Source organism: Osmerus eperlanus, chromosome 11, assembly GCF_963692335.1.
Source record: "Osmerus eperlanus chromosome 11, fOsmEpe2.1, whole genome shotgun sequence".
NCBI lineage: Eukaryota > Metazoa > Chordata > Actinopteri > Osmeriformes > Osmeridae > Osmerus > Osmerus eperlanus.
Window position 1 is genome coordinate 9717855 of NC_085028.1, and position 26851 is coordinate 9744705.

Here is a 26851-nt window from a genome sequence, read left to right on the forward strand (position 1 = left end):
ACCCCTTCCCCTGGCCCTTCTCACCCTCACCCTCTGTTTGTGTGGCCTTTCCCCCCTCCTCCCTGCTCACTGTTTATTAATGACTACTGTTCGGTCCCCGAGCACTGGATCAGCCATGCAGTCAGACCCAGAGGCTGACATCAGGCCCCGGGAATGCTCTGTGCTACTCCCTGGAAGGGGAGAAGGAGCCGAGGAGGGAAAGAGAGAAATATGGAAACAAAATGACAGGGAGCTCGAGAAAGTGGTGGAGCTAGAAAGGCAGACAGAGGGAATCAGAGACAGTGAGAGAGAGAGAGAGAGAGAGAGAGAGAGAGAGAGAGAGAGAGAGAGTGCGGCTCTGGTAGCATTAGCGATGAAAGTCCCGGTCAGAAGGGGCTAGCTCGTAAATCACACTTTCTTTTCAAAGGAGGGCTTTAGGGCCACCTGTCAACAATTAGTCTGTGTGTGTGTGTTTATGAATGTGTGTATGTGTGTGTGTGCAGAAACAGGGTAGGCCGCAGGGAAACTGACAGTGAACTTATTACAGTTTAAAAAAATTAAGGATTTTAGGGTGAGTTTAAATGTTTTTAATACTTGAATGTTTCTGGAATATCCATTGGCTTTGGCTATTTCTTACATTTATGCATTTAGCAGACGCTTTTAATCCAAAGCGATTTTTTGAGTATTTGATAGTTTAAACCAATAATTTGGGGTTCTATCTTTAGGGAATTAGAAAGTAGGTGTTTTAATTATGGTGCTGCAGTCATGGGATGGGGAAACTCATTGTGTTTTCTTTTTGCTAAATGGGTTTTAAACCTGCTGTTTTAAGGTTATTATCATTGTCCAAAAGTCAATCTTTAGTTTTAATTCAGACTTTGGTCTAAATTAACAAAACTAGCTAAAACTGCCCAAACCATAAATAATTAATTATTTTGGTTGAAGTCAGGTGGCTCATAATTGGCTCTAGCATCTTTCACACACTCAACATGGTTGTGAAAGCGCACTCTTGTACACATTTGTACTCTCTAAAACACATCCACCTGTTAGTCTTGTCCTGTCAGAAGTCCAGACCTACTGAGCTCCCGCAGTGTTGAATTGAATTGGTTTGTTACTTATTCAGGAATCTCATTTCTGTATGACAGTGTTCAACATCTACCCTATGTAAAGAAATTGTTGACAGGTTTGGTGCCTTGAGAACCAAGGTTTTTCTTGGTGTTAATGTGAGCCATGTGTATTACTGCAAACATTACCTATAGTCAAACAAACAGGAGTGGAAGTTGTTGTTGAGGTTTCTGTGCTACAGCGCTTAACAAATGGCTACAGCTTGACACAACATGTCAGATTTCTGACTTTATTTTGGAATGAGTTGGCACAACAGCATCCTGTTGTCTTCCTTTCACGACACAGTTTCTATAATTGTAGACCCCCCCTCCCCCCCCTCAACAAACAATGAAAACAGATCATTTATCCCGTTTTTGTGGACTGAACTCAGATTATCACAATTTGCTTTGTGTTTGCTTTCCGCCTGTTTTTGCTAGGAGGGCGTGAATTTTGGCCCGTGAGCGAAGGCCTGTTCTCCTGATGGATTGGGGTGAGGCGTCTCAGGCGCTGCGACGTAGCCACAACAGCTGCCCTGTGATTGTCGCCTATGACAACACGTTGATTTTAGGGAAGGAACTCGGAAAAGTACACATCCTTCAAAAGCTGCCAGTCCAGAGGGTTAAAAATAGAAGCTACAATTGGGACTCTTTTCTCACTCTGTTTAAATATGGAATGTTGCTATTTAGGTTACAGAGTTTCTGGATCAGCGCATTATGATTAGAGTTGATGACCCCAAAATGTAATGTACAGTATTTCCAAACATTCTTTGAGGCATTCATATGTCTTTAAGTACATTGTTCAATATGGGATGTATGACATTCTGAGGTCCACCTGCTATGTAGTAGATATTGCAGGACATTGTACGGAACACAAAGGTAGCCTGAGGAGGTGTTGGTAAATCACAAACAGAGTAAAGGATTTCAGCTGCAAACTGCTGACTCCCTGTACTGTAAAGGACTTGACTCAACTGGAAGAAACTGGACTGGACTCGACAGGACTGGACTGGGTAGCCATCTGGACTGGTATGGACTGGACTGGACTGGTCAAATCTCTGCTCTCACTGTCTGATGCTATTCTGTCCAAAATGTGTCTAGACTGCTAGATCTACATTACTGTTGTTGCTCTTTCAGCATAATCCTCTAGTAGGAGGACAGGAGAAAGATGATAGAAGAAAGGATGGGGAAGGAAAAAGAAGTGATTGAGGAGAGAAAAAGAAGATCAAAGCATTTTGCCTGTGTGTGTGTGTGTGACCTTGTTTTCCTATGTGTGTGTGTATGAAACAGCTTGTTCTTGTGTCCAAGTGGGGTCATACATTCAACCCAGCAACATCAACACAGCCATTCGTCAGTGAACAGATTTCTCTACTCAGCATACAAAAGCTTTGGTGGTCGGTACACAGCCATCTGGATTCTGGCGCATGTTCACAGGCCGGGGTTGAGGGGGGGAAAAACAAGGTGTGACGGGAAACTGTTAATTCGCTGTTGATAAAGAGATACTTCCTCTGTACCATTAGAGCCAACAAGACGCTTGTTTGGGTTTTCGACCTCTTTTAATCCCCCCCACACACCCTTTTCTGTCCGTCACCGTCTTGGGGCCGAGGGTTTTACCATGACCTCATAACGGCACGGCAGCGAGGCGTGACACGTGTTTACGACCTGACCTCTCGACCCCTGGGCTTGTCCGAGCCGCTCCTAAAATTAGCGCTTTTTAAAGGCTCACTTATTTTGTGTGCTGTGACGTAAGTAGATGTAGAGTTCTGATTGGGTGTCTTTGAACCTAGAGTAAGCATCACTGATCAATCCCCATACAGGTCAATCAGATCAACATACATTGTATTACAGAAAGGACTAACTAAACTAAATCCATAGAATTTAGTTAGCTCATTAAATAGTTTAGGTTAGAACCTTATCCAAACCTACAGTATATCCCACTACCTATCAAAAACTGTAGTTTTATTTCAGTTGTGTCATTTGTTATCTAGGGGATTAATAGTACTTTTGCTCTCTGTTGAGGCCATGTGGCATTAGCCTTTGGAAATGCTCCCGTTGGATCCAGTGAGACGTCTGTCCCATCGACTGTGCCAGAGAGAGGCTGGCTGTGGGACTGTGGGACTTCCAGGAGGGGCATGGTTGTGCTAAAACAGGGACAGATCTCATGTTGTGGAGCAGTGCCACACATGTCCTCGTTGTCTCTCCTCTCAGATGGCCTCCATGCGTTCTTGAAACGCATACAGACTCAATAAATACCTGGACATACTCTGGTGAGACTGAGTGATTGAGACTGGTGACGGTACACTTGCAAACATCCACACCCACACACACACATGTGACCCTGAGCCGTGTTCAGATGTTTGACACTAAATCTGGTTCATGGATATACCGATGGCAATATTGTAAATTTATTTTTTTGGTCTTCTGCCATTTGTGCTGTCGTCTTCTTGTCCCTCTTGGCAGATTTGTTTGTGGTTTACTGGAAAGCAGAAAGCAAATCCAGCTAGACCCTGGGTGGGATCTTAATTAGATTTATATTAATTGAGAGCAGATGTATAAATACAAAGTGTTGCACTCCTCATCATGCTACAGTGTAAATCTTGTCATACTTTTCTTGTTGTATTAAGTGGTTTAACACCGTTTCCTATAGAAAACCTCCACATGCTCCAGATCTCAGTGTCAGCCTCTGTGTGGCGCTGTGTTCCCAGTATTTCTCTTGGCTGCAAGCAAGCCTCGGTTCCCGAGTGCCAGTCAAGCCCTATTCCGCTCCATTGAGGGAGAGAGGAAAAGACTTGTAAAGCTTGACTTCTGCTACAAAGTTTTGCCTCGATACAAATCTAACATAACAGAGAGCGGGGCTGGGAGGGCTCGGTAATTTCTCCTGCCCTTTTTATGAATGGACCAAAAAGACTCGGATCCTGCTTCACTAGTATTTTTAAGAGGCTGTATTTATGTTTTAAAATGGTGCTTTGGATTTGACCCCAAACTAATATTTTAGGACCAGCACTGTTGCATTTACTCAGGTGTTCTCTTGGAAATACACATGAATAAAAACATTACATTATGGAACTAAGATGTTCTTTGTCATGATGTTTTGTTGCCACAAATTAAAAAAATAATTGTTGTGTATTTGAACAAACAGAGCAAACAGAGCAAGCTAATATAATAAAAATGTTAACTAATGGAAAATTATTTATTATTTTGAGATGTTCCTGTACACACAATTGATGAGTTGAGGCAACATGAACAAAATCAAGATTATTTAGAGAAGTGCAGGAAATTAAATATTGTATTTCAATTTATTAAATTGGTACTTTCAGTATTTTGGCATAATCAGGTTTTTTATTGAAGCCTGTGGAATTTTTTCGATCTCTTTTTTCACTTTAGCCACCGTATGACTGCATGTGTGGCAGACTGAGCAGTATTTTATTTTTTCTTCGTGGTAGTCAGATTATTGCCTCCTTTTGAGTCAATAAGGAAGTTGGAGAAAAACCACACAGCAAAAGAACCAGCAGTTTACTCTAAGAATTAGCCTTCCCTGTACTTGTTGGGTTTTTCAGCAAACCCTCATGCACATTTGTAAGGGGGAATATGAATCTGTGGCAGTGGTAGACTGTCAACCCACATTTGTGTAACATTCTTATTAGTTGCTTAATATTTTGCCAGAACCACTAAACGCCTTGTTACTGGCAGTTTACAAAGTCAGTCATGGTTATTGAAATGTACAAATTTGAATATGGCAATAAAACAGAAAAACGTTTTCATCTTAAAAACTCCAACCTTCCAGTATTACATTCACCTTGACTGGTGTGGAACTCAAAGGAAAAAGCCCATGCTACTACATGTCATCATCACGTTGTGCCTTCATTGTTTGCAAGTTATTGTCTTGCTCTTTGTATTCGTAAGTGTACAAATAGTACAGTAAATGCACATCATTTAGGCCATTATATTCAAAGCCTTTTGTGTTTCATACCAGCTCTGGTGCATACATATAAGCTGCAATTCTTGATTAGTATTTAGTCTTCCTTCTTTTCCTTGGAGCTCATACACTAAGCTGACGTGTCTTTATTGGGCAGCGTGTGTTTTGCGCAAACATTTCTTTCCCCCCCCGTTTCCCCCCATGATGAAGAAACACATTTTTGACACTTCTCACGACCCGAGTCCCTGGAGGACCAAGGAGTCACCACACCACCACACACACGCTCATATTCATTTTATGTTCAATAAAAAAAGAAGACATTATTTTGTTACCTGCAGCCACAGTACTACCTACAGTAGATTATTCATAAAAATTGAGGTTGAGGAGAAGTTTGTACTTTCCTTGTGTGAACTTAACGTGGATGTACAAAGGTACTATATATTTACATGTCCTGCTGAATGTGTATTTATATACTCAGACTGCGGTCAGGGCATTATATTAACACAACATAGATATTTACATGTCGACCTTTGAGGTGGCGTTGATATTTCCAAGTATTTAAATACATTGTCTTTTAGGGATATTTGACATGTTGTTTATTTTGATTTGGGAGCTTGCTGAATCGAGTCAATGAAGTTTAGATCAAATTGAGCTTGTGGTCGCTACCAGTTCTTTAAATGTTCCCACTGTTGTAATTGAATGATAATCACAAAAACTATAACCCTATCATCTTTAGATCCTGAATATTTTTTTTTTTTTTTTTTTGCACAAAACCCGGAGCCAGAGAGTCTGTTGTTGAGAAGTGGTGTGTTTGAAACGGGAACGGGGAACTTTGATGTTTGACAGATTTGCTAGATGTTTCAGACATGTGGCTCTTAACACTGGTAACTGATTAAAGGAAACACTCATAGCCAGTTTCTTAAATAAATAAAACAATTGTGGGTTTCCTACAATGCAAGTAAGGTGTTATTTTATTTCACACAGAACACTATATAACACCTGGAGATTCACTAACTCTCAGTGCCTCTTGTCATTTTAGAGCAATAAAACATGTAATGTAAAAATATCTTATGCGTGGTCACTTCCTCTTTTTCCTCAAGTGTTGTCACATTGTCAGTAGTGATGTACATATGCATTATGGGGATGTGTGTGTGTGAATATGAATGCCTAGTGTGAAGTTTTTTATGCCAGGCGTAAAATATGTTGTTCTAAATGACTGCATGGTTAATTTCAGACCGAATTTACTCTCACTCCTCTTCCTTATGCAACATTCCAAACATACACCCCCCCCCTTCCCCAATGCCTCATAAAAAGAATACATGCATTAACCCCCCCCACCACCACACACACATACACACACACCTCCCCTTCCCTCTCCCAGAGTGTAGTCTTGCTTGCTTCCTTTCTGTCTAGCTCCGGGGTCATGTTGTAGCATCAGACACAGACCATGCACTCGTTCGCACTCCTTTCCGGGGGGGGGGGGGGGGGGGACTCTTCCGTCTATCTGGCGTGGGGGGCGTGGGAGTGGCATCCGGGTAGGGTGGACCGCTCTGTTTACAATCACACGGACAAACACACACACACACACACACAAGAAGGATTATCTTGTTGTCTCCTGTAAGCAAACACACATACAGTAACCATTTCTAATATTCCTCCCAGACTCCTCAGTCTGTCCCGACACTGTTGCTCAACTCTGGTTTAGTAAAATGACTGGGTCACAGAGAACATTTGAATTTGAAGCCATGTGGAGGAAGTGACATGACGTGAGAGGCAGCTTGCTAAACGTCCTCAAACACATACATAGTTACTGTATGCTGTTCCAAATTTCCTGTGGAGTACTCTAACTCGTAGTAACTCGGAGCATGCGGTGCCCTTCTCTACTACTTGAATACCTAACGTATACTGTCGTACATACTAACATCTGTAACTGAAGCACTAGCATTCATGTTTCACTCTACTAGGCCACTTACACTTGAATGTGTACTTACTAAAACACACCCAATTAAAACACTGCTTGGCAGGCTTTGATTGTAAAGGCTCAGATGTTAGCTAGCGGCTATTCAGCCCCAGTGGCCAGTGATGTCAAGAGAATACGAGATGTTTTGTGATGTTGCTGCTGATCCAAAGACAGGGGGAGCAGGGGACCCTGGCACCCACTTAGCTCTTAAGTACATTGACATGATCAGATTACAGGCCCCTTATCAGAGCCACATGCTGAGCAACCCCATTGATCAGCCCTGCAGATATACTGGAGGCTACCTTTCGCTCACTCTCCCTTCCACCGGGCTCCTCTCCGGCTCTCTCCTTCCGCGTCAGACTGTTTCTGTCCCTGTACTCGTTTCTGTCTCTCTCTCTCAATCTCTCTCGCTGTCTCTTTCTCTCTGTTCAGGACTTTATGCCAATCAGTCTCTGTCTGCCATTTTCTTCCTCGCCTGTTTTCCCCTCAAATACAACCCCCCCCCCCCCCCCCCAGGCAGTCGGCCCCCACGGCTGGGAGGTTACTAGCTGCCCACCCCTCACAGACCAGAGCCCACCCCTCACAGGCGGCTCAGTCTCACATATGGTTTGTGTATCCGTGTCATCCGACCCACTGAAGATGTGTCGTCCCGTCCACCCCCCAGTCGCCAGCTCACTCTGTCTGATGAGGCGTTGTAAATACTGACGTGCTGTAAACTCTGGGATCTGATTTCAGTGTGGGTATGTTTGAGAATGCACTTGTGTTGTTGGGCCTTGTGCACTTTGTATCGTCGATCAGATTGACTCTGCAAAAAAATTAGTGCCGGCTTTTTTGCAAATGCTCACACGGCCAATAACGTTGACTGCAATCTTTGAAAGTATTTCCCAATTCTGGGTCTCTTAAAAAATAAAAACGCCCATTCACTTGTGTTTCGGGAAAAGGGATTGGCCAGCGGCCATTTTCACACAGGCTGGCTTGACCCTGGCTCACTGACTGAAAATAGCAGAGCAGATACTGTAAAACCCAAAAGGGGGAGAAAAGGAGAAGCCTTGACCTGGATTCTGACGCTACCTGGGAGTCGCTCGGGCTGATGGCTTTTCCACAAATGTCTTCCGATTTCTTAGGAAAACAGTAAATCTTGTGAAGTTTATTTTCTGTGCAGCATCTGTGTTTTATAAGGGTTCCTTTAATTTGTTTTCACTTTGTCCATCGGGAATCCCCGGGCCTTCCTCCTCCGTCCCACACTTCTAGCAGGCACCTCCCTTTCTCCTCTTTGCTCGTTCTCTTTCTCTCTCTCTCTCTCCTCCTTAAAGTGAGTGTTTTAATAATGATAGTTTGGGGAATTGTGGGCCTCTGACTGCCTTGACAAGACAGTGCTCTTTCTCCTTTGCCCAGCAGATTACCTATTGTTTTAATCCTCTCTCCAACACTGTCTCTCTCTCTGTCTCCTCTCTCTCGTTCACCTCACACTCCTCTCATTCCTCCTTTCTCTCCTTCACCTTAATCCCCCCCCCCCTTCCCTCTTCCCTCCCGTCTTCCCTCTTCTCTTTACTATAACATGTCTGGGAAACATGGACAAGCAAAAAAAAGACGTGGATGAAACCGTATATATCAAAGTATTCCCCTGCTGACCAAAGACTTTGACCCCACCCCCACCCCCCTCCTCTCTCTCCTCCCGTATGCTGCTCTCTGGCAGCTGCAGCACCGTCTGACCGTCTCAAGGTCTGCTCTAATTCCCCAGCCATCACTCAGCGTTTCACCCTTTAAACCTGTCTCAGCCAGCAGGCCTCTCTTTCCTCCCCGCTTCTCCCACAGAAGGAAGCAGACAGAGCACACAAGCAGGAAAACACTCACACACACATTAATCAAATACCACATGAAAATGTTTGTCAACAGCTGCAAATTCGACATCTCTTACGTTCCCCCCCCCCCCCCTCCTTCCAGTGGAGCTCGGCGCTTGTATTGAATGCAAATCGGACGACTCGGGAGCGAGAAAAACGCAAGATATCCATGACGGGGACTGGCAATAGACAGAGACAGAAAGAAAAGCGTGAGAGAGAAAGACATGCTGCGAGGAGGAGATGCAAATATTGCTGAGCCAGAGGGAGAGAGGGCAGGAGGGAGGGATGGAGCGAGAGAGCAAAAGTGTGGGTCAGGTGACGGTGTGACCTCTTGGCGAGACCTGAGGCCCTAGACGACGGACCAGGGCCGGATTTGCATTGATGGATCTTCTTTCCATGGGGCTGTCATGTATCAGTGCTCAGACACATCACGCCCTAGTCATTAATCAAATCAGGGCCCGACGCTAGCGAGCTATCTGTCGGCCAGACGCTCCTCTTCTTCTTTCGCTCTCTCTCAATTTTTCCTCCCTCACTTTGTTTGGATTCTCAGTCTTTCTCTCTGCCTCTCTTTCCTTCGCTCTCTCTGTTTCTGGGGCTCTCTCTGTCTGCCTCTCCCGCCAGCTTGCCGGATTTATTTTCCCGCATTCTGTCCGTCTCCCTCCATCCATCAGAATCCCAGACATTTAGATATCTTCTTCTCCGCGCGTGTTCTTTGCCACTTTTCCAGTCATGCCTGTTCTCACTGGCCCACGATCTGAAGGATGGCACCCCTGCTCCCCGAGTGACAGGCCGGTATGAAGGCCACGTCAACATCCGTCATCGCTCCCGTCCCGGCGTCAACAACACCTGTTCCCGCTCGGTCAACGCCACTCTTGGTAGGAGGGTGGGGGCAGGGGGGGTTGGGGGGGGGGGGGGTGTGGGTGGGTGGGGGGCGGTGGTGGTGAGGGGGTTAAACCATGCTCCGTGGACGGAGCAAGTGAAGGTGAAGTGTCCTTTTGGAAAAGGATGCTAAATTCATTAAGATTTTTCTTCCTCCTCTCTCCTTGCGTTTTAGGCCCCTGTTGAAGTACCATTATGGCTTTTCAGGCTGCTTCCTGTTCAAATTCCTTTTCTTTGCTGCCTGCTCCTCTGAACAAAAGGGTGGCTGCACTGGGGGGGTGTAGCTCTTTTGAAATGTGAAGGGCCCTCAAGAGCTGCCCGGGAGACTCTTGTTTGTTGGACAGAGAGAAAGAGAAGGCCAGAGTGGTTTGTGTAACATTCGGTCTCCGAAGGGCCCCCAAGCGGCATTGTGGGTCGGGAGCTGTGAACGCCGGCTCTTCGGCAAGGCACAAAGCGGACGTTTTGGCAGAGCTAATGAAACACTGAGAAACGGGTTAATGATCTAAAACCCCATCTCCATAGTCTCAGCCCCCCGTCCCGACTCTGCCTGCCTTCCGCTTTGATTACGCAAACACGCACACAACACACACCCCAACCACACACCCAATAATCACAACCCAATCTCCTTTTCATTGTACATTTTTGAGGTTTTTCTTTTCTTTCAGACTGTTTTTTCCTCCCGATCTCCTTCACGTTCATGCTTAATGGCTGTCTTAATCCAACAAAAAGAAAATGAACAAAGTCTGCACAACGAGGTTGGACATGAAGGTTGTGTTGTACTACATTCACACGTTTTTGCACTTGGATTTGTACAAGGATGTAGACAATGATCTTGAGCATATAGGTAGTAGTGCTTATTGTATTAAAGATGCTTATGGAAAATGCTATTTTACCAATCCTATTTGCCCTAAAGTGTACTGTCTGAGAGTAAATGGCTTGTTTCATGTTATTAAATGGCTAGTTTAATACGTTGCAAAATACATACTGTTTCACTCTTTACCTCAGGTGACCCACAGTGCTCTGTGGTTAACAACTGTCTACTTATCGTATGGGCCGTAAAAATCAAAAATGTTTTTCGTTACCAGACAGATGTTTAAAACACTGCATGGATCTCAACCTGCCAACGTTGGGTCTTCACTAATACAGAAAACATGTTTAAGGCCCTGGATTTCATAGTTAAAATGTCTCATAGATTCTATGTACGACTAGTGTTTCCTCTCCGTTATGAGAGAGGTTGAGCATTACCTCTTCTGTTATTCTAGGTCCTTAAAGCTTCTGTAGGTCCTCAAATTGGTAAGCAGAGATGCCTATTAGAATGCATTGTGTTTTTCAAAGCGCAACCCTGTTATGATACAGCCTAGCCTGCATTAACGTCTGCCTCGACATAATTTATGTCTGTAGCATAGAGTCTGCATGGGTTCGTTATAGTAGGCATTAGGCCACACAATCTTGGCACTCATTATTTGCGACTGTTAGTTCTCTCTCTCCTCTCCTCCCCTGCTTCTCCCTCTCTTTCTCTTTCTCTTTCTCTGATCTCTTCTTTAAGGCCATTAGGCTTCCTAGGAGCCCTTTGACTTGGCTTGATTGTGTTTGGCTCTGACCCTTGGGGGATGTGAGATGAGATGTGTTTGGTATGATCAGGTGTGTGTGTGTGTGTGTGTTTTGGAGTGGGGGTTGACTCTAAAGGTAGTGGAAAGAGGCTGTTGATTGGCCTTGATTAACAGACTGCTGGGCTGTAGTGGGCTTCATAACACAGCATCTTGAGCTAGTTACCTCCAATCAGGCCCACGGCTGGAGGGAAGGTCTCAGACCTTTTGTGTGTTTGTGTGACATGGAGGAGTGTCGGATGGTTATGTTTTGGTTGGGCTTCACTCCCTGACCCAAAAATCTGATGTTTAACAAATGAGAGAGATATGGGTTAGGGCTCCCGAAAGCTTTCACAATCACACTTGGCATAGGCCTAAATGAAAGCAATAGATTTTTTTGAAATGCATGTTTCTAATATGGATATTGGTTTCTCTCTCTCTTTCTCTATCTCTCTCTATCTATCTCTTTCTCTATTTCTCTCTATCTTTGCAGTCAAACTTACCAGCCAGGAGTCGTTCAACAACTTCACCAACAACAACATGGGCAACCCTCGGCTCTCCCCTCTCCCCAGCCTCACCATGGTGCTCCCCCTGGCACAGATCAAGCAGCCCATGACCTTGGGCACCATTACCAAGCGTACCGGGTGAGTCTCCTCCTACCCACAACACTGGTGACGTCCCTACTGTGGCATTTAGACCACCTGGACGACGTAGATCTGTGTTTCTTACCCCCTGCTAGTCAGTGTTACCTTCAGTCAAGTTCAAGGTTGTTTATGGGCATATGAACTGGCAACACATGATTACACAGAACAGGGAAGTCTCCTTCAATCACCTGCTGCTTCAAACCAAATCCTAGTTTTTGCCATGATTTGTTCTCCCCCCCCCCCCCATGTTCCTTCTTAGCATGTGGCAGACAGTGACATGGCACAGACTTGTTTGTTTGCAGAGGGACACTGGCTCATCAGACTCTCCGATACGAGTATCTGTTTTGAATAATGAGCCGGTCATGAGGCTGTAACGATGAGACCGAAACATGTGGCACATGGCTGTCTGCGTGGTGAACGTGACGGGGAAAGGAGAGCACAATGTGCCGTGCACATTGTGGTTTGTTGGCGTGTGTTCGAAGGAGCAGACACTCAGTCACCCAACCCCTGATGAACTGACGCACTCGCTCTCCTTCCAGCCGCCTCTTCACACTAATGTTCGTGACGCCCTGAAACCATGTATTTTTAAGGTCCAGTGAGTCACCCTAGCAACGATGAGCTCCTTGCAAAAAATACATTTACATACAGGTGGCATCAGAAATATGGCCAGATTTTAATATTTCGATTTAAATGTCATTTTCCTGTCCGGTTTGAATGGGAAATGCTGTAATTATAACCAAGTTGCTGGGATTTTCCAGTGATAACTGATCTTCTAATAAGGATGATAGTGTCTGGAGACTGTATATTTGCATGCAACATTCAAGCCAAAGTCAAGATCATTAGAGTCACCATTACAGGCTATTTTACATGATGTTGTTTTGCATATTGATCCATTTGTAATTAAAGCCAGCTCTCCAGCAGTGATGGTTACTGAGCTGACAGGTTTGTACAATACTTCGAAAGACATGTCTTTAAACGCTTGTCCTCACCTTTTCAATGAGTTAAACACAGTAGCTTTGTCTCAGAAAAAGTCTATTTAGAACAGACGAGCACAATCTTGACAGCCACTCTTGTTTACTTTACCCCATCAATTAATTTTTATTGTCCAGGGCACGAACTGTACAAACGTGTTGTTTGATGCAAATGTTTGGGATTAATTAATAGAAAATTCTAAGACATTTTCTACTCTCCCTCAAATAGCATTATTGTGCTGTCAGTACATTACTGCCCAAATGTGCTGGAAGAGTTAAGAGCCTGTACAACCATCCTGCTTTGATACAAGTGGAAGGATAAACAAGTCTCCCATGAAACATGGTGTCAGGGTGCCGTGGGGGAAAAGCACAGCTCCATCATCAGCTGTAGAAAGGTGCTGTAGTGACTGGCAGCTTGCTGACAGGTGAACTGGATTACAGACCGAACGTTCATGATGTGAGACAGGTGGTCAATCTTGATATATCTGCATGGTAAGGATAGATATGTTGTGAATCCCAGGTACAATGCCACCTACCACCGCAGTGGTTTCCTGTTGAAGACGGGTTCATGGTAAACCCTGATTGTCAACCGGGATTATGGAGGTGGTGGGGGGGATCTGACAATGGTTTGAGCCCGCCCTGGATCTCTGTCCATGTGTCCGCTTCAGGAGAGACTGGCATCAGAGCTAATGCGTCAGGACGTGCAGCTGGGTGGCCGGCTCCTGCCCTGCTCCAGACCCCCTGCATGCACCCAGCTGCACAGGCACCACTCACCCTACACACACACACTTTCCACACACACTGCAGGTTGGGCCCCCAGACTGGGGGGTGATATCATACGCCTTTGCGCAGAAGCACACAGGCACCATCTGTCTGTCTGTGCAGCCGGTGGAGTGTGTGTGTGTGTCCCTGCATGTGTGTGAGGGAAGCGTCCAGCATCTGTATTTACACCTGTATGAGCAGATCCCTGTTGGCAGGGCAGCAGAGGAGCACACCAGCTGCTTAACCTACATTCTCTCCTGGGCCGTCTGTCTACACACACGCACGCACACACACACACCAACACACACACACACACAGTCTTAATCCTCTTGAGTTTTTCTCGAGGAAGCCCCCAACACTACTGTTCCATCCGGGGTGGGGTTTGAAAATATCCTTCCACCTCATTCACACTAGCCCTTGTACTCCTAGCGGACGCAACTTGCCAACAGTGTTGGCTATCTCCACACACTTCTGGCTTCAGGACAAGCAATATGAGACTGACATGGACAAAAAATATCTTTCATGTTGGTTCCGGCGGGATGGATGTAGCCCTGTGATCCACAGCATCCGCTAGATAACCTGCACCAACGAGGGCAAGCCTAGGGAGCGAAGACGCAGAGCTGTAGCCAAGCACTGCTAGTCCTCAAAGCCACTCCCCTGGTAGGGAGTGGTGTTTATGGACGCTAGGGCACTGACAGAAAGGGTGTAGGAGGAAGTGACCTTGAGATGACCTACAGTTTCCTGTCAGCCATCTTTTGCCCAGGCCTGGTCCTGAGTGCCAATTCTTGGCAGTTGGAGAGGAAATGAGGAGGAAATGTGGTCAGTGTAACCTGTCAGAACCGGGTTTTGACTTCATGGATGTCTATGACGTGACTTGGGACCCTGACATGGCTGCTCTGTGTGCTGTGTGTGTGTTGCTAGCTGTCGCTAAAGCTGTGACACACACTCAGATCCCTCAGACACCTGTCCAAATCCGAAACGACAATAGAAAAGGCATAACATAAAAGTGAGATAATTGTGACCGGATTTCACCCTCAGTCGAATCCCTGCTGACGGTATCCCCAGGCTTAATGCCAGCCAAGATAGCAAAAGGGAGAGAGATAGAAAGACCTGGCCTGACCCCTTACAGATGGGCCGGCAGATTACTGTAATACTGTGTGTCGGAACCAGCCGCCTGCCAACCCATTGTCTCATAGAGCTCTAATGAGACAAGGACGGAAATGCGCTTTAAGAGCCCTTGGGTTAGCTTGCGCGAATCCCCCCCCATCTCCTTGTATGGAAAATGTCATGCGCTAGCTAAACCATTTGCACAAATCATCTACCCCCCCAACCCCCCCCTTTAATGGCCCTGTCGTAGCAGCTATTAGGGCCGACGGGTTAAGAGATGAATGTGTGAACGATTACTAGGCGGGAGTGGGGTCGGTGCCCTTGTACTCCGTTTGCGCTCTCTATCCTCTTCTGCCTGCCCACTCTCGGCTTTGATTCTTAGCACTACTGTGTGGTATCAACGTGGGAGTGTTTAGAGGAAAATATTGAGGAATTGGTTTTAATGCAGATGTTTATTATGTGTTTGCATGCAAACCTTTATGATGGTTTCAGGATGCAAACCATCATGGGATCTTTGGGTTGTTTTTATCTGATATTTTTCTGAAGGATATGAACCCAAGTTGACCTTTTTATTTAACTTTATTTTAGTGAAGTAATAATTAGAGATTAACAGTAATATCAATTGTTTGTTATTTTTAAAATGTCTCTGTAGACTACCCACACCCGGCAAACTCAGTAAAATGAGGACACATTGTAAACCAGGGCCCTGTTCCTCCTCTCCATCAACACACGCACACTTTATCCATTTGTCTCTCATTGGCATTCATCCATTTACCCAGCTGGACACCAGTGAAGGCCCTGCAGGTTAAGTGCCTCACAGGAGGGTAGAGTACACAAGCTGTGCCCCCACCCCCACCTCCAGAGCCAGTGGAGCCAAGAGGCCAGTGGTAATGCAACAACAATAAGCCCTTATCACGCTGGGCCGTACTCATTGTGTGTAGGATCTTTACAGTCTGAGGGGAATTTTCCAAAGTTCAACATCGGACAACAAGGTCAGGCCTACAGTATACAGTCTGGGGTAGATTTGGCCACCTAGGCTAAGAGGATTTTGTCCTGCTCATTACGTTGGTTCTCTTGAGTAACCTTGGTCCTCATATCCTTGTACAGACTCAAACTTGAGATCATTGCCGGGTTTTGAGGGATCCAGACGAATGCGCCAAATAACCGATAAAATAAAGGGGTGGCGTGCAGTGCTTTGATTGGCTTTGGATCCTGTTTTCATGACTGATGGTGAGTTTGGAGGGACAGAGTTCAGTCTCATCTGGCCATTATTGCTGTTGGGAAAAGGCCTATTTACTATAAACTGTTTATGGAGCTCTGTCACTATCTCTGAACACACAGGATAAACACAGGAACACACTCCCACTCCTAATGGTTCGTAAACATCGGGGACACAGAGGCACGGACACACAAAGATACACAGACTAAGTCACTCACTCAAAAAGACAGCGTACTGATAGATTGGCTGTATACACACACTCGTGAAAAAGATGTTACACGCACTTATCCACACCCTCACTTGCTTGTAAACACATCGAAATAGTCACAAGACAATGTATAAATGGAAATAGTCACTCAACCAGTACATGTCACATGCAGGCACACAACATTGTGTCAACAATAAACCCATTGTCTTTGGCACCTCATGTAAAAAAAAAAATATATATATATACAACAATTCTGTGTTTCCTTCTCCCTACATTTTTTACTTTCTGGAGAGTATACTGGTATTTTTTGTTGAGTGTTCACATTTCTGTCTCATGTAACCAAGCACCTCCTTTGGACCAAAAATAATGAATACATTGATGGCTGCTAAAGAGAAAGGAATGCAGATACAATGCATCTGCCAAATCACACTGTACAGAATTGTTTCTCGGGGATAATCGTTGAGTCTTCCCCTAGGTGTCACTGCCATTCAAACACGGACACGTACCTGACCTTTTCTCTGTCAACGCGGTTTTAAAAGTGTGATTTGAAAACTGGTTGCTGCGGAGGACTGCTTTAATAATGGTTTTTCCATCTTATGTCTGTGTATTTCCCCCCCTTCCTCACCCCCCACCCATGAAGACCCTACCTCTTTGGGGCAGGATGTTTTGCCATTAAAACTCCATGGTGAGTTTCCTCCTCAAACTACCCAGCATGCTTTTCTGTATCCAGGCTACGACATTCATACCTTTTTTCATTTGTCTGCGAGTACTTTTTTCTAAACACAGTTTTTGGTCAGTGTGTTCTGTCATCCCAGAGGAAAAGCCCATGGAGTTAACTCCTTTCTTTCTTTCTTTCTTTCTGTTTCAGTGTTGATTCTTCTTCTCATTGTTTAGCCTGATGCTTCTCTTTCATTTGATACATGAGGGTTTAAACAGCCCGTGAGGATTCTTAAAAATACAGTCATGTCATTTACAATCCTGTGCAGTTTTTCTTTGAGATAAGAAAAGTAATATAACAGCTGTGTGTTAGAGAACAGCTTCTTTCACATGAAGATGCAGTGTAAAACAATTTTGTAGGTAGGATCAAGGAGGATATGGTTGATGTTGGTGGAAAGTGTTTGAGAGCTTCAGAATAGCCCAAACTATTCCTGTTTTGCTGCCTTGTTTCCTCAGTGTGCCCCCAGTCCCCCTAATCCTCTCTCCTCTCTCTCTTTTCTCTCTCTCTATCTCTCTCTCTCTCTCTCTCTCTCTCTCTCTCTCTCTCTCTCTCTCTCTCTCTCTTTCTCTCTCTCTCTCTATCTCTCTCTCTATCTCCTCTCTCTCTCTCTCTCTCTTTCTGTCTCTCTGTCTCTCTCTCTCTGTCTCTCTCTCGCTCTCTGCGCATAACTGGCATGCATTATATTTACCTAAGAATAACGCCTTTTTGTCAAGCTCATGTTGTTCCAATTTAGTTTTTACTGCCTCTTCCTCATCGAACAATCGGATGTGTGCATGCATGCAGTGGAGTCAGATTTGCACACAGCCTTGCCATTGTGAGAAGTGTCTTATGTGGCTATGGCAAGCTGGATTCTTTACTCTTTATTACCCAATGACATTAGTTAGTGGTTAATGTTATAATGAGTTATTTGCCTTTTTCTGGGAAAACTTGATGAGCACATTCATGTTTAAGTGTGGATATCCTGGAGGAGATCATTGTTGTCAACATGAAAACACGACTGTTGATTTATGGGTGAAATATTCTTTGTGGGTTCAAGCTTTGTTAAACTGGGAAGGCCATTAGATACAGGAACTGGGCATTCAAAAACAAAAAAATGAACAGTAATACATCCTAACAGCAACAATATGTTAGAATATTGTAATACAGTTTTACCCAGTTCCACGGCTAGTATTGCTCAACATGTACGTTGCACAGCAATACATCCCAGAATAGGGGTTTATGGGTTTATGAGTGTCACAAAAAGTTAGTCAGTTGACCGTGTCTGGAGTGGACCGCCTTGGACACACTGTTTTTTCGAAGCAGTGCGATGCTCAACTGCGGCCCTCTCCCAGTGCTCACAGGGGCTGAAGCAGAGTCTCTTGTCAACGCCATCTCGTGAAATCAGATGCTTACAAGCTTTTAAAAGAAGCCCCTTTATGACAGAGTCACTTATGGACAGATGATTGAGTGGCTCAGCTCAGTGAACTTTTTCCCTCCCCGACTCGCTCCTCTTGAGTTCCTCCCTGTCGACTCGATTCACTTTAGAAAATGAATAGCATGTGGTGCCTTCCCCGAGTCTTGGGTTTCCTCTTTTGTTGTGGCCAGTCACTCATACTTTTTAATTGAAGCTTCTTTTTTTTTTTTCGCTCACCCCCCCCCCCCCACCCCCCCTCCCTTTCTTCCTAGCAGTCTTTAGGCCCTTAGTGATTTCAGAGAGTATGCTTTTCAAAGGTACATCATTAGCATTGGAAATCATGGCCCCCACAATAAGTGCTTTGCTGCTTGAAGTCGAGCTAGTTAAAGCTGCATCATCTTTGTAATGGTATATGCCCCCGGAACGAAAGCCATGACAGTTAATTTGTCAATTTTTGTGATTCTTTTTTTTCCCTCCCCCCCCCCTCCTTTATACTAATAAATGTGTTTTGAAATGCAGCGGAATGGATACATTTGAGGCAAGCACAAGAGAAACAAAAGCTCTTTATTTCCCCTCACATCCTGACATGTACAGGACCATGTCTACTTGAATAACTGTTCTCTGTGAACCCTAATGTTCCTGTTCTCTGCATCCTTTTAGAACAGCGCGGGACGGAAGAGTGTGGCCAGACCACTGTCGTCCAATTACATGAGCTCACACCAAGCTAGCTGTTAAATATAGCCCCTGCTGCTCCACATGGAACCTCCATCTAAGGCTACACTGGGTGTGTCCGAACCTGGGATCATTAGCTAATAAAATCTTTTTCTTAGTGGTAGCGTGATGAGGTGGAACATGAAAAATTAAGAGGTAAAAGTTCCCAATTTCTGTTTGATGCTGCGACTACATTGTTTACCAAAGAAGTCAAGTCCCAAATGGCCGTCATTAGTGCCGTCTGTTAGCTTCCAGCCCCAAGGCCGCCCCTGTTTTGGAAGGGCTGCTGTAAAATAATAAATGTGACGTTGAAGGATGTGTCCTCCACATGGCTGCGCGAAGTCCTCCTCTCTCTCTCTCTCTCTCTCTCTCTCTCTCTCTCTCTCTCTCTCTCTCTCTCTCTCTCTCTCTCTCTCTCTCTCTCTCTCTCTCTCTCTCTCTCTCTCTCTCTCTCTGTCTCTCTGTCTGTCTGTCTCTCTCTCTCTCTCTCTGTCTGTCTCTCTCTTTCCTTTCTCTCTCTCTGATCAGCCGTCTTCAGGCTCCTGCCTCCTCCCTGATATATATTAACCATATGGCCCGGCTTGCTCCGCGCCGCGCCCCCACGCTCCCACCCTCCATCCCCCTTCCCTGCTCAGAGTACGCTGGGATCCCACTTCTCTTTGCTGCTAGACGCTCTGACTAAAGTGAGCCTGATCGTATTTGTTTACTGCAAGAGCCCTGAAAATAAATGGACGCCGCCACTGCTGGACTCAACCCCCCGACCCCACCCACCACACCAGATACCTCTTCCCCCCCCCCCCCCCCCCCCCCGATGGCGCCTCATGTTTGGCCCCGGCGCTGTAATGCAAAGGGACTTTGATGGTGGACGTCGCAGATTGAATTATGCCCTTGAGGAAAAGCTATTAGCTCAGTCAAGAGTCCTCATTTGTTAAATTAAAAGTGGAAATGACATGCGCGTAGTCTTTTCAGTGAATTAAAGTTGCACAGAAACCTCTCTACCCCTTGTAAGAGGCAATAGTACAAAAGGGAAATCCAGTGGGAGAAGAGACAAGAAAAAAAAAAAAGAGATTTGGCTTCTGTTTAGTGACATCCATCTCCCCTCTCTCTCATCCTACTCGGTATATTTATGTTTCATAATTTATTGATATTGGGTTACATTTTTCGTAAGTTACTGTCCGTTGCCAAAAATTTTTTTTTTTCCCCACTCACTGAAAGCTCCTCTCCTCCATAGGGTGTCCAGAATTAGGGCCATGTCTGCTGCAGTCTTGCCTCAGTCGCAGGGGCAGAAAGCCTCAACACTTTCAGTCCACTTCAAGTGAGACTGAGAGGAAAAGAATGATTTAAAACGCAGATGAATAAACTTCTGCGGTCATTGTGCTCAGAAGAAGGAGAGCTCCGAGCTGGGATCAGACTCCTGTTGGCAGACAGCAATAACCCAGGCCCCTTCAGCTATTTCCAGGCCAAGCTGATCAGCCCAGAGACCACAGTCAGGGAAGTCCATTAAAGGATCTTGTCACACACTATGGTGTGTGTGGTGTGCACACAAGTGTGTGTGTGTAATGGTGTTAGTTTGAACTTGTGTGTACTATATACAGTATTAGTAACAAGGCCAGACCTATTGCAGACCTATACATGCCTTTCCCGATTGGCCAAATCTCCAGAAGAGACGTTTACATTCAAATTTGTCATTGGACCTTCACTACTGTTATATGAAAACATGTCCTTTTTAAACATTGTTATTCCTAGATTTATTATTCGAGCCCAGACTCTGTCCAAAGACAACACAGGGTAGCAGTGGGATAAAATATCTTCCGTTCCACCGCACACATTGCCGTGTGGCAAATTCGTCAGCCGGTGATTTTACCCCACGAAGAACCGACGTCAGCTTGCTCTGGAACAGGATTTGTGTTTCCTGGGTTATTGAAACCGGCTTGACCACACGGCTTTGAGGATTTCACATGTTTTCTAGCAACGGAGAGAGAACACCGGGAGACTTAGAAGGATCAAACACCTCACCAAAGAATACCCCAGACTTTGTGGCACTCCCCCTCGGCCCAAATGAGAATATGGTTCCATCTCCCCCTCAGTCCCCCCCCCCCCCCAAACAGCCACAGACTCTCTGAAGGGCAGTGAAGTGGGGGTACACGATGCAGTGAAGTGGGGGTACACGATGTCTTGTGGCTCCCAGTTACCACAGTCCCCCGATCCCCGACCATTCACCACCTTTAAACTAGATCATTTTTTTTCTTTGGCTTTTTTTACATTATTTGACTTTTCTATCTTCACCACATCAGTAATACCCCGAAGAATGGATGTTATATTTGGGACACGAGAGATACAGACAGGAAGGAGCTGGAGAGAAATGAACGAATGAAAGGAAAGAAAAGAAAAGGAGTGAGAAGGGCAGTCATCCTCCGCGCCGCCTGACCTCTGGATATCCTCTGTGTTTGTCTAGAAGTGTATCTCCTGGAGACGCTGACAGACAAACAGACCCGAGGAGGGAAGGAGTGGGAGAAAGAAGCGCCCTGGCGTTAGCCAAGGCAATATCCTGACCATTGCCTATCTCTCACTCCATCTCCTTCCACAGGCACAGCTTACTGTAGATATTTGGTCATTCAGTCCCCCCTTCCCTTCACCCCTACCCCACATCCAACACTAATAAATACACGTCCCAGACCTTGTCTGGGGCCTTTCTTTTCCCCTACCTCATCCCTTGTTCGCATAGTGTCAGCTAAACAAAGATATCAACATCTTCCTGCGTCGTGGGAGTAATTTACGAGCTGCTGACAGTTTGAAGGGAAGCGAAGGAGTGAGAGTTCATGCCGGCACCAGGTCATTCAACACCTATTAGTGTGTCAGGCAGGGGCTGCTAGGCACAGTTCAACTACTGGACAGTCCACAGAGCCACTCCGTACGAGAGAGAAGCTGTAGAGAACACCAATGTAATGAATAGACTTTATATAATAATATATAATTTCTTTCTTTTTGTATGATTCGTTTTTTCATGTCCTCACATCATCGATGTCTGTTTCTTTCTCCACTTGTCTGCTTATGAATGAGAGGTCTTTCCTGTGTGTAAATGCATGCACACGTGCTCAAGGGCTCGCGCGAGTGCGTGCAGCCCTATATATTTGGGAGGTTTCCCTGGGTCAAGGTTAACCACCCCTTTGGGACCGTGTGGAACTACCTCACTCCGACCCTGTGTGCTGGCTGAGCGCTTGGGCCTGCGTTTTACTGTCCAGGTCGGTTACGATGCCGGACAATAATACCAGATTTGAGCTACCGTTTTCTGATCAGTTCCATATGGGAGCCCGCTATCACAGCAGAGCGCCATTTCTGCGTTCACTTTCATTCAAACGGTCCTGACATGCTGAATAATCCAATAACTACCAATAAATTCTCTCCAACGGCTAACTCAAAGTGAGGCTGGAGGAAAGCAGCTGGAGGGCTAGCAGTCAAGGCACATGTTTGAGCAAGTGATAATCATTATGTCACCCTCATTCACTGAAATTTGTATCGGTTTAATTTGGTGTGTTTTGTGTTCTTGGTTTGTCTTTTCATACTTATTACATGTATGCACACAGGCACACGCAGACACTCACGAAAATAATACACACTCACTTAATACAGCACAGTACATAAAATCCCAGCCCGTCGTGGTTTGTGTGTATGAGAAAAGGAAGGATGTAATCAACTCGGGGCATGTGCTAGACAGGCTTTCCAATGCCACATCGACATCCTCTTCAACTGAACTCCTGATCACGGATGATGATCACTTACACATATGCACACAGTCCACGTAATCTCTTTCAGATTTCTACATGGTAAAGGATGATGAAGGTTATAAAGTGTATTGCTCCTAATTAAATCAGAGACATTTTCAGAGGATTAAAGTTCGTAGCTGTCTGTTTTTGGTTATCAGCTGAATATTACACATAAATCATGGGTCTAAACCAGAAATAGGGAGATTTGAGTTTGCATTATGCATATATTTTTTGGGGTTGTCAAGTTGTATTTGTTTTTAAATATATTGATATATTTTTTTCCGCTTCTGTTGCTAATTTGCATGAGATGTAATTGTGTGAACGTTTGCCCGGTTTTTGTTCACAGATGTCGTGGTGTTCATTTTGAAAAAGTTGGGTCCAAATAATTGACATCAGTCTTGTGAAATACATCCTCAACTCAGCCAACTCTCAGCCACAGCTTGTTCTTATTCAACAAGCCGCCCTCTGGTCTATCTTCTCTAGGCTTTTATACTCAGCCACTCTCTTCCCCTCTTTTCTGTTTCTCTTTAAAGCAAAGCCAAGCCTCCACCTCAGATCTCTCCTAGCAAGTCCAGCGGAGGGGAGTTCTGTGTAGCCGCTATATTCGCCTCCTCTCGCTCCTGGTTCATCACCAACCCCAACATGAAAAGGGAGAAAGGTGTGTGTGTGTTTGTGTGTTTGGGGTCGTAACAGTGTGTTTACCCCATCTCAGGCCCCCTGCGTAGACGCAACCCAAAGGTCACTACAAAACAGCCGAGCTCTCAACCAGTCAAAACACCAGGGTTAAGTCATAACGACATGCTAAATGGTGGGGACACGACCTCTGTTAATGTTTTACTGCCTTTAGAAAGAGCCACACTGGATTCCTTCCACAGTTCTGTTGTTCCTTGCTGAATTATCCCCCATGTTTCTTTGAAAAGAACCAAGGTAATGTTTTCCTTTGCAACATCAAGTGTTGTTTTTAAGAATTGGACTAACCTTGAAACCTGTGAACGTTGACCCTTTTACCCCCGTCAACAGACCAATCCAGGCAGTCATTGGTCGACTCCCTCTACATCCTTAGTTGTTACGGCAACCTGGTGGAGCACGTCCTGGAGCCCCGGCCGATCAGCACGGCGCAGAAGATCAGTGACGACACACCTCTGGAGCTCAACACCTGTCCACGCGCCTGCTGGACGCTAGCAAGGTACAGAGCTCACTGCCAACACACCTCCTGTTCTCACTAACGGTCTACAACATGCTAGCCAACTCGCTGCATTTACTTTTCAACACACTAGTTCCTGGAAGTTTAATTTGACATTTACTTCAATGTTAATACATCTATAGAAAGCATATACAACTACTCATTGTACGTTGCATGAGGGTGAGTTTGTCTGCAGTACTATTATGTGCAGCATATTCCCCTGACATTGACATATTGTCTTAAATAGTTTGCAGCAATGCAATGGTAATTATGTAGGATACCGGACATTTCCACGGAAGCCAAAGGAAAGGATCCAATGAAGCGATGCCACAACATATTTTCCTGTGATCAAACGTGATGTACTGTAGGACAGCACACATGGTGCTCAGTATGCACTGCAGAGACACATTACATACATGAACTGATGTGGAGGGGGGGTGGGGGGTCCATTTTAGCCCAGCAGGGGGACATGTTCCATACATCTGGGCCGTCTGATGTTCGCTTCTCCACAAATTGACTTGTGCGTTTGTTTGGGGCAGGACACCGCAGTGGAACGAGCTCCAGCCACCGTTCAATACCAACCACCCCTTGGTGCAGGCCTCAGACCTGGTGCAGTACTACCAGTACCTCCTGGCTGGACGTAAGTGCTTACCAATACTCGCTCGTGCGTGTATGTGCCTAAGAAGGACAGAGAGACGGCGTAGATTTGGATGTATGCGCCTGCCCTCGTGTGTGTGTGTGTGTGTGTGTGTGTGTGTGTGTGTGTGTGTGTGTGTGTGTGTGTGGGTATGCAGCGTCCTCTGCTGTGTGCGTGTTCCGAGCGTGCGTGTATACATGTACTCTTTACGTGTGTGTACCATTAGAGCCCGGGGGGCGCTGGAGCATGCCCTGTTTGATTTATGGTGTTTACTCTCAGTGGGAGATTGTCTTCACCCTCTTATTGGTGCCACATGCTGAGCAGGGATGCTTTCAGTCAGCAGCCACTACTTCCTTCTCCCTTTTAAGGTCCCCCGAGAAAGATAAGCCATCTCGGCGCATTTGAAGTGAGGGCCTCAGACCCCCCTATCAGACGCAACTATCGGCTCTTCCGTTCAGCCCGGCGCCCCGGGACCCGAGCCCCTCGGTCGCCGCTGCCTCCGCGTCTGTGCCCCCTCCTGGACACTTTAGCATGACGCTACGCAGCCTCAGCCATTCAGGCCTCGCCAATTAGCGGAAGCTCTAATTAGATAACAAAGTACAAAGAGCAGAAAGCACTTCAGGTTGACATCCGAAAAGGCCACTCCTGAGGGAGGGGGGGTGGGGGGGGACGGACGACACAGAGTGCACACGGATGGCCACACATGCAACCCATCCCCTGAAATAAGTCGGCGTTGTTGCGCTAGCTGGATAATCACAAACATTAAGACGATAATTAGCTCCTGACAGGGCTCTGGGGTGACCCCTGGTTGTTTCCACTCACATCCGCTCGCTTCCCCGACCCCTCGCGGCCTAACGGGTAAGAGATTTTCCTCAAATTAGTTCTAACAGCCTTCCTAGTGTCAGAGCGATGAAGGCATGTTGGTGTGACGGGCACGGGCACTTGATTTCGTGTGACTCGTATCAGCGATAGGGGCAGAGTAGGGAGCGCAATGCGAGATTCATTGCGTTAACATTTATATCCAATTAACAATAAGCGAAATATCGTCCCTATTATCTCACCCGAGTGGCACCAACCCCTCCAATACATTTGGAGGTCACAAGGATATGCGCATAATTGTCCGGTTCTGTAAACACGCGTCTCGCTACTTGTACTCCTGCCATCACCCCGCAGGCCAGCTTCTCCTTCCTGCACACCACGGCTCGCCGAGTCATGCCACCTTCCATCTCTGCACCCGGGCGGACGATTTCCAACATCCTGTATCACAACAGGGAACAGGTCATCCACTCTCCAGGGCGGGCTGAGCCGAGGAGGAAGAGGAGGGACAGGAGGAGGCGCGATCCAGGCACGGAAATCATTCCACCCGAGGGACGATTTACGCCACAGCACGGACCTATGTTCTTGGGCTCCGGTGAAGCATAAAGAGCAGGGCGCTATGGAGGATGAGAAGACGGACCCTTCCCCCTCGTTCCTCCTCCCCCCCCCCCCCCTCCCAACCCACCCACAAAACACACCACGTTATCAGGGTCTCGTTTACATAGCCGATGTGACCCCGGCGTCAACAACGAGGGAGGGAGCGTGTGACGGAGGGGAAAAGGAGAAAGGGATAGGGAAAACGGAAAGACAAGGAGGGAAATGGAGAAGGTGAAAGTGTCTCCAGATAACGCCGTGAGCGAGAGAGACACCACGAGACGGCAGAGCGAGAGCGAGACACACAGAGAGGGTCGGTGCGCCGCGCAACACCAATCATTACCCCGTGCACATCATCTACCCTTCCAAAGCCCCCTCTGCCGGCCCCTGCCTACGTCTTCCGCCGGGGCGGAACTTTCTTCAAGGATATGCCGGGGAGGCTGAGTTGCGAGGTGATTGACGGGCGGCCAGTCTCGCGGCTCTATATTGGATGACCCGGCTGATTAAATATGCAGCATGCGGGGAGCGCGGGGTCAGGCCAGCCGGAGCCTTCGGGGCGGGTGATAAAAGCAGCCGTGGCGCCACTTCATGGTCACTATCTCCACCTGTCCATCTGCCCTGGGCCCTGGCACCGCTCAGACCGGGGGAAAAACACACCGCTGCTCCAGCACTGCTGAGGATGATAAGAGGTAGACACACACACACACACACGAAGAAGAGACACAGGGACACGCACACACACTGGAGTAGGCATGCACACACACAAATGCAGAGGTCCACACACACACACACACACATACACGGGGAAGCATAAGGACAAGGACAAACACACACAGATGTAGAGGAGATAAGAGAGAAGCTGGCTTCAT

The 26851-nt window shown here is 46.2% G+C and overlaps 1 protein-coding gene across 1 annotated transcript in view; it reads left to right on the forward strand.

Moving 5' to 3' along the window:
* Positions 1-26851, forward strand: part of bcas3 (BCAS3 microtubule associated cell migration factor) — a 196725-nt gene that overhangs the window by 51945 nt on the left and 117929 nt on the right. The window contains exons 16-20 of the mRNA XM_062473142.1: positions 11749-11899; positions 16807-16851; positions 23286-23410; positions 23773-23938; positions 24475-24575. Of these exons, the coding sequence (XP_062329126.1) occupies positions 11749-11899; positions 16807-16851; positions 23286-23410; positions 23773-23938; positions 24475-24575 (588 nt within the window). The remainder of the gene's footprint in view (positions 1-11748; positions 11900-16806; positions 16852-23285; positions 23411-23772; positions 23939-24474; positions 24576-26851) is intronic.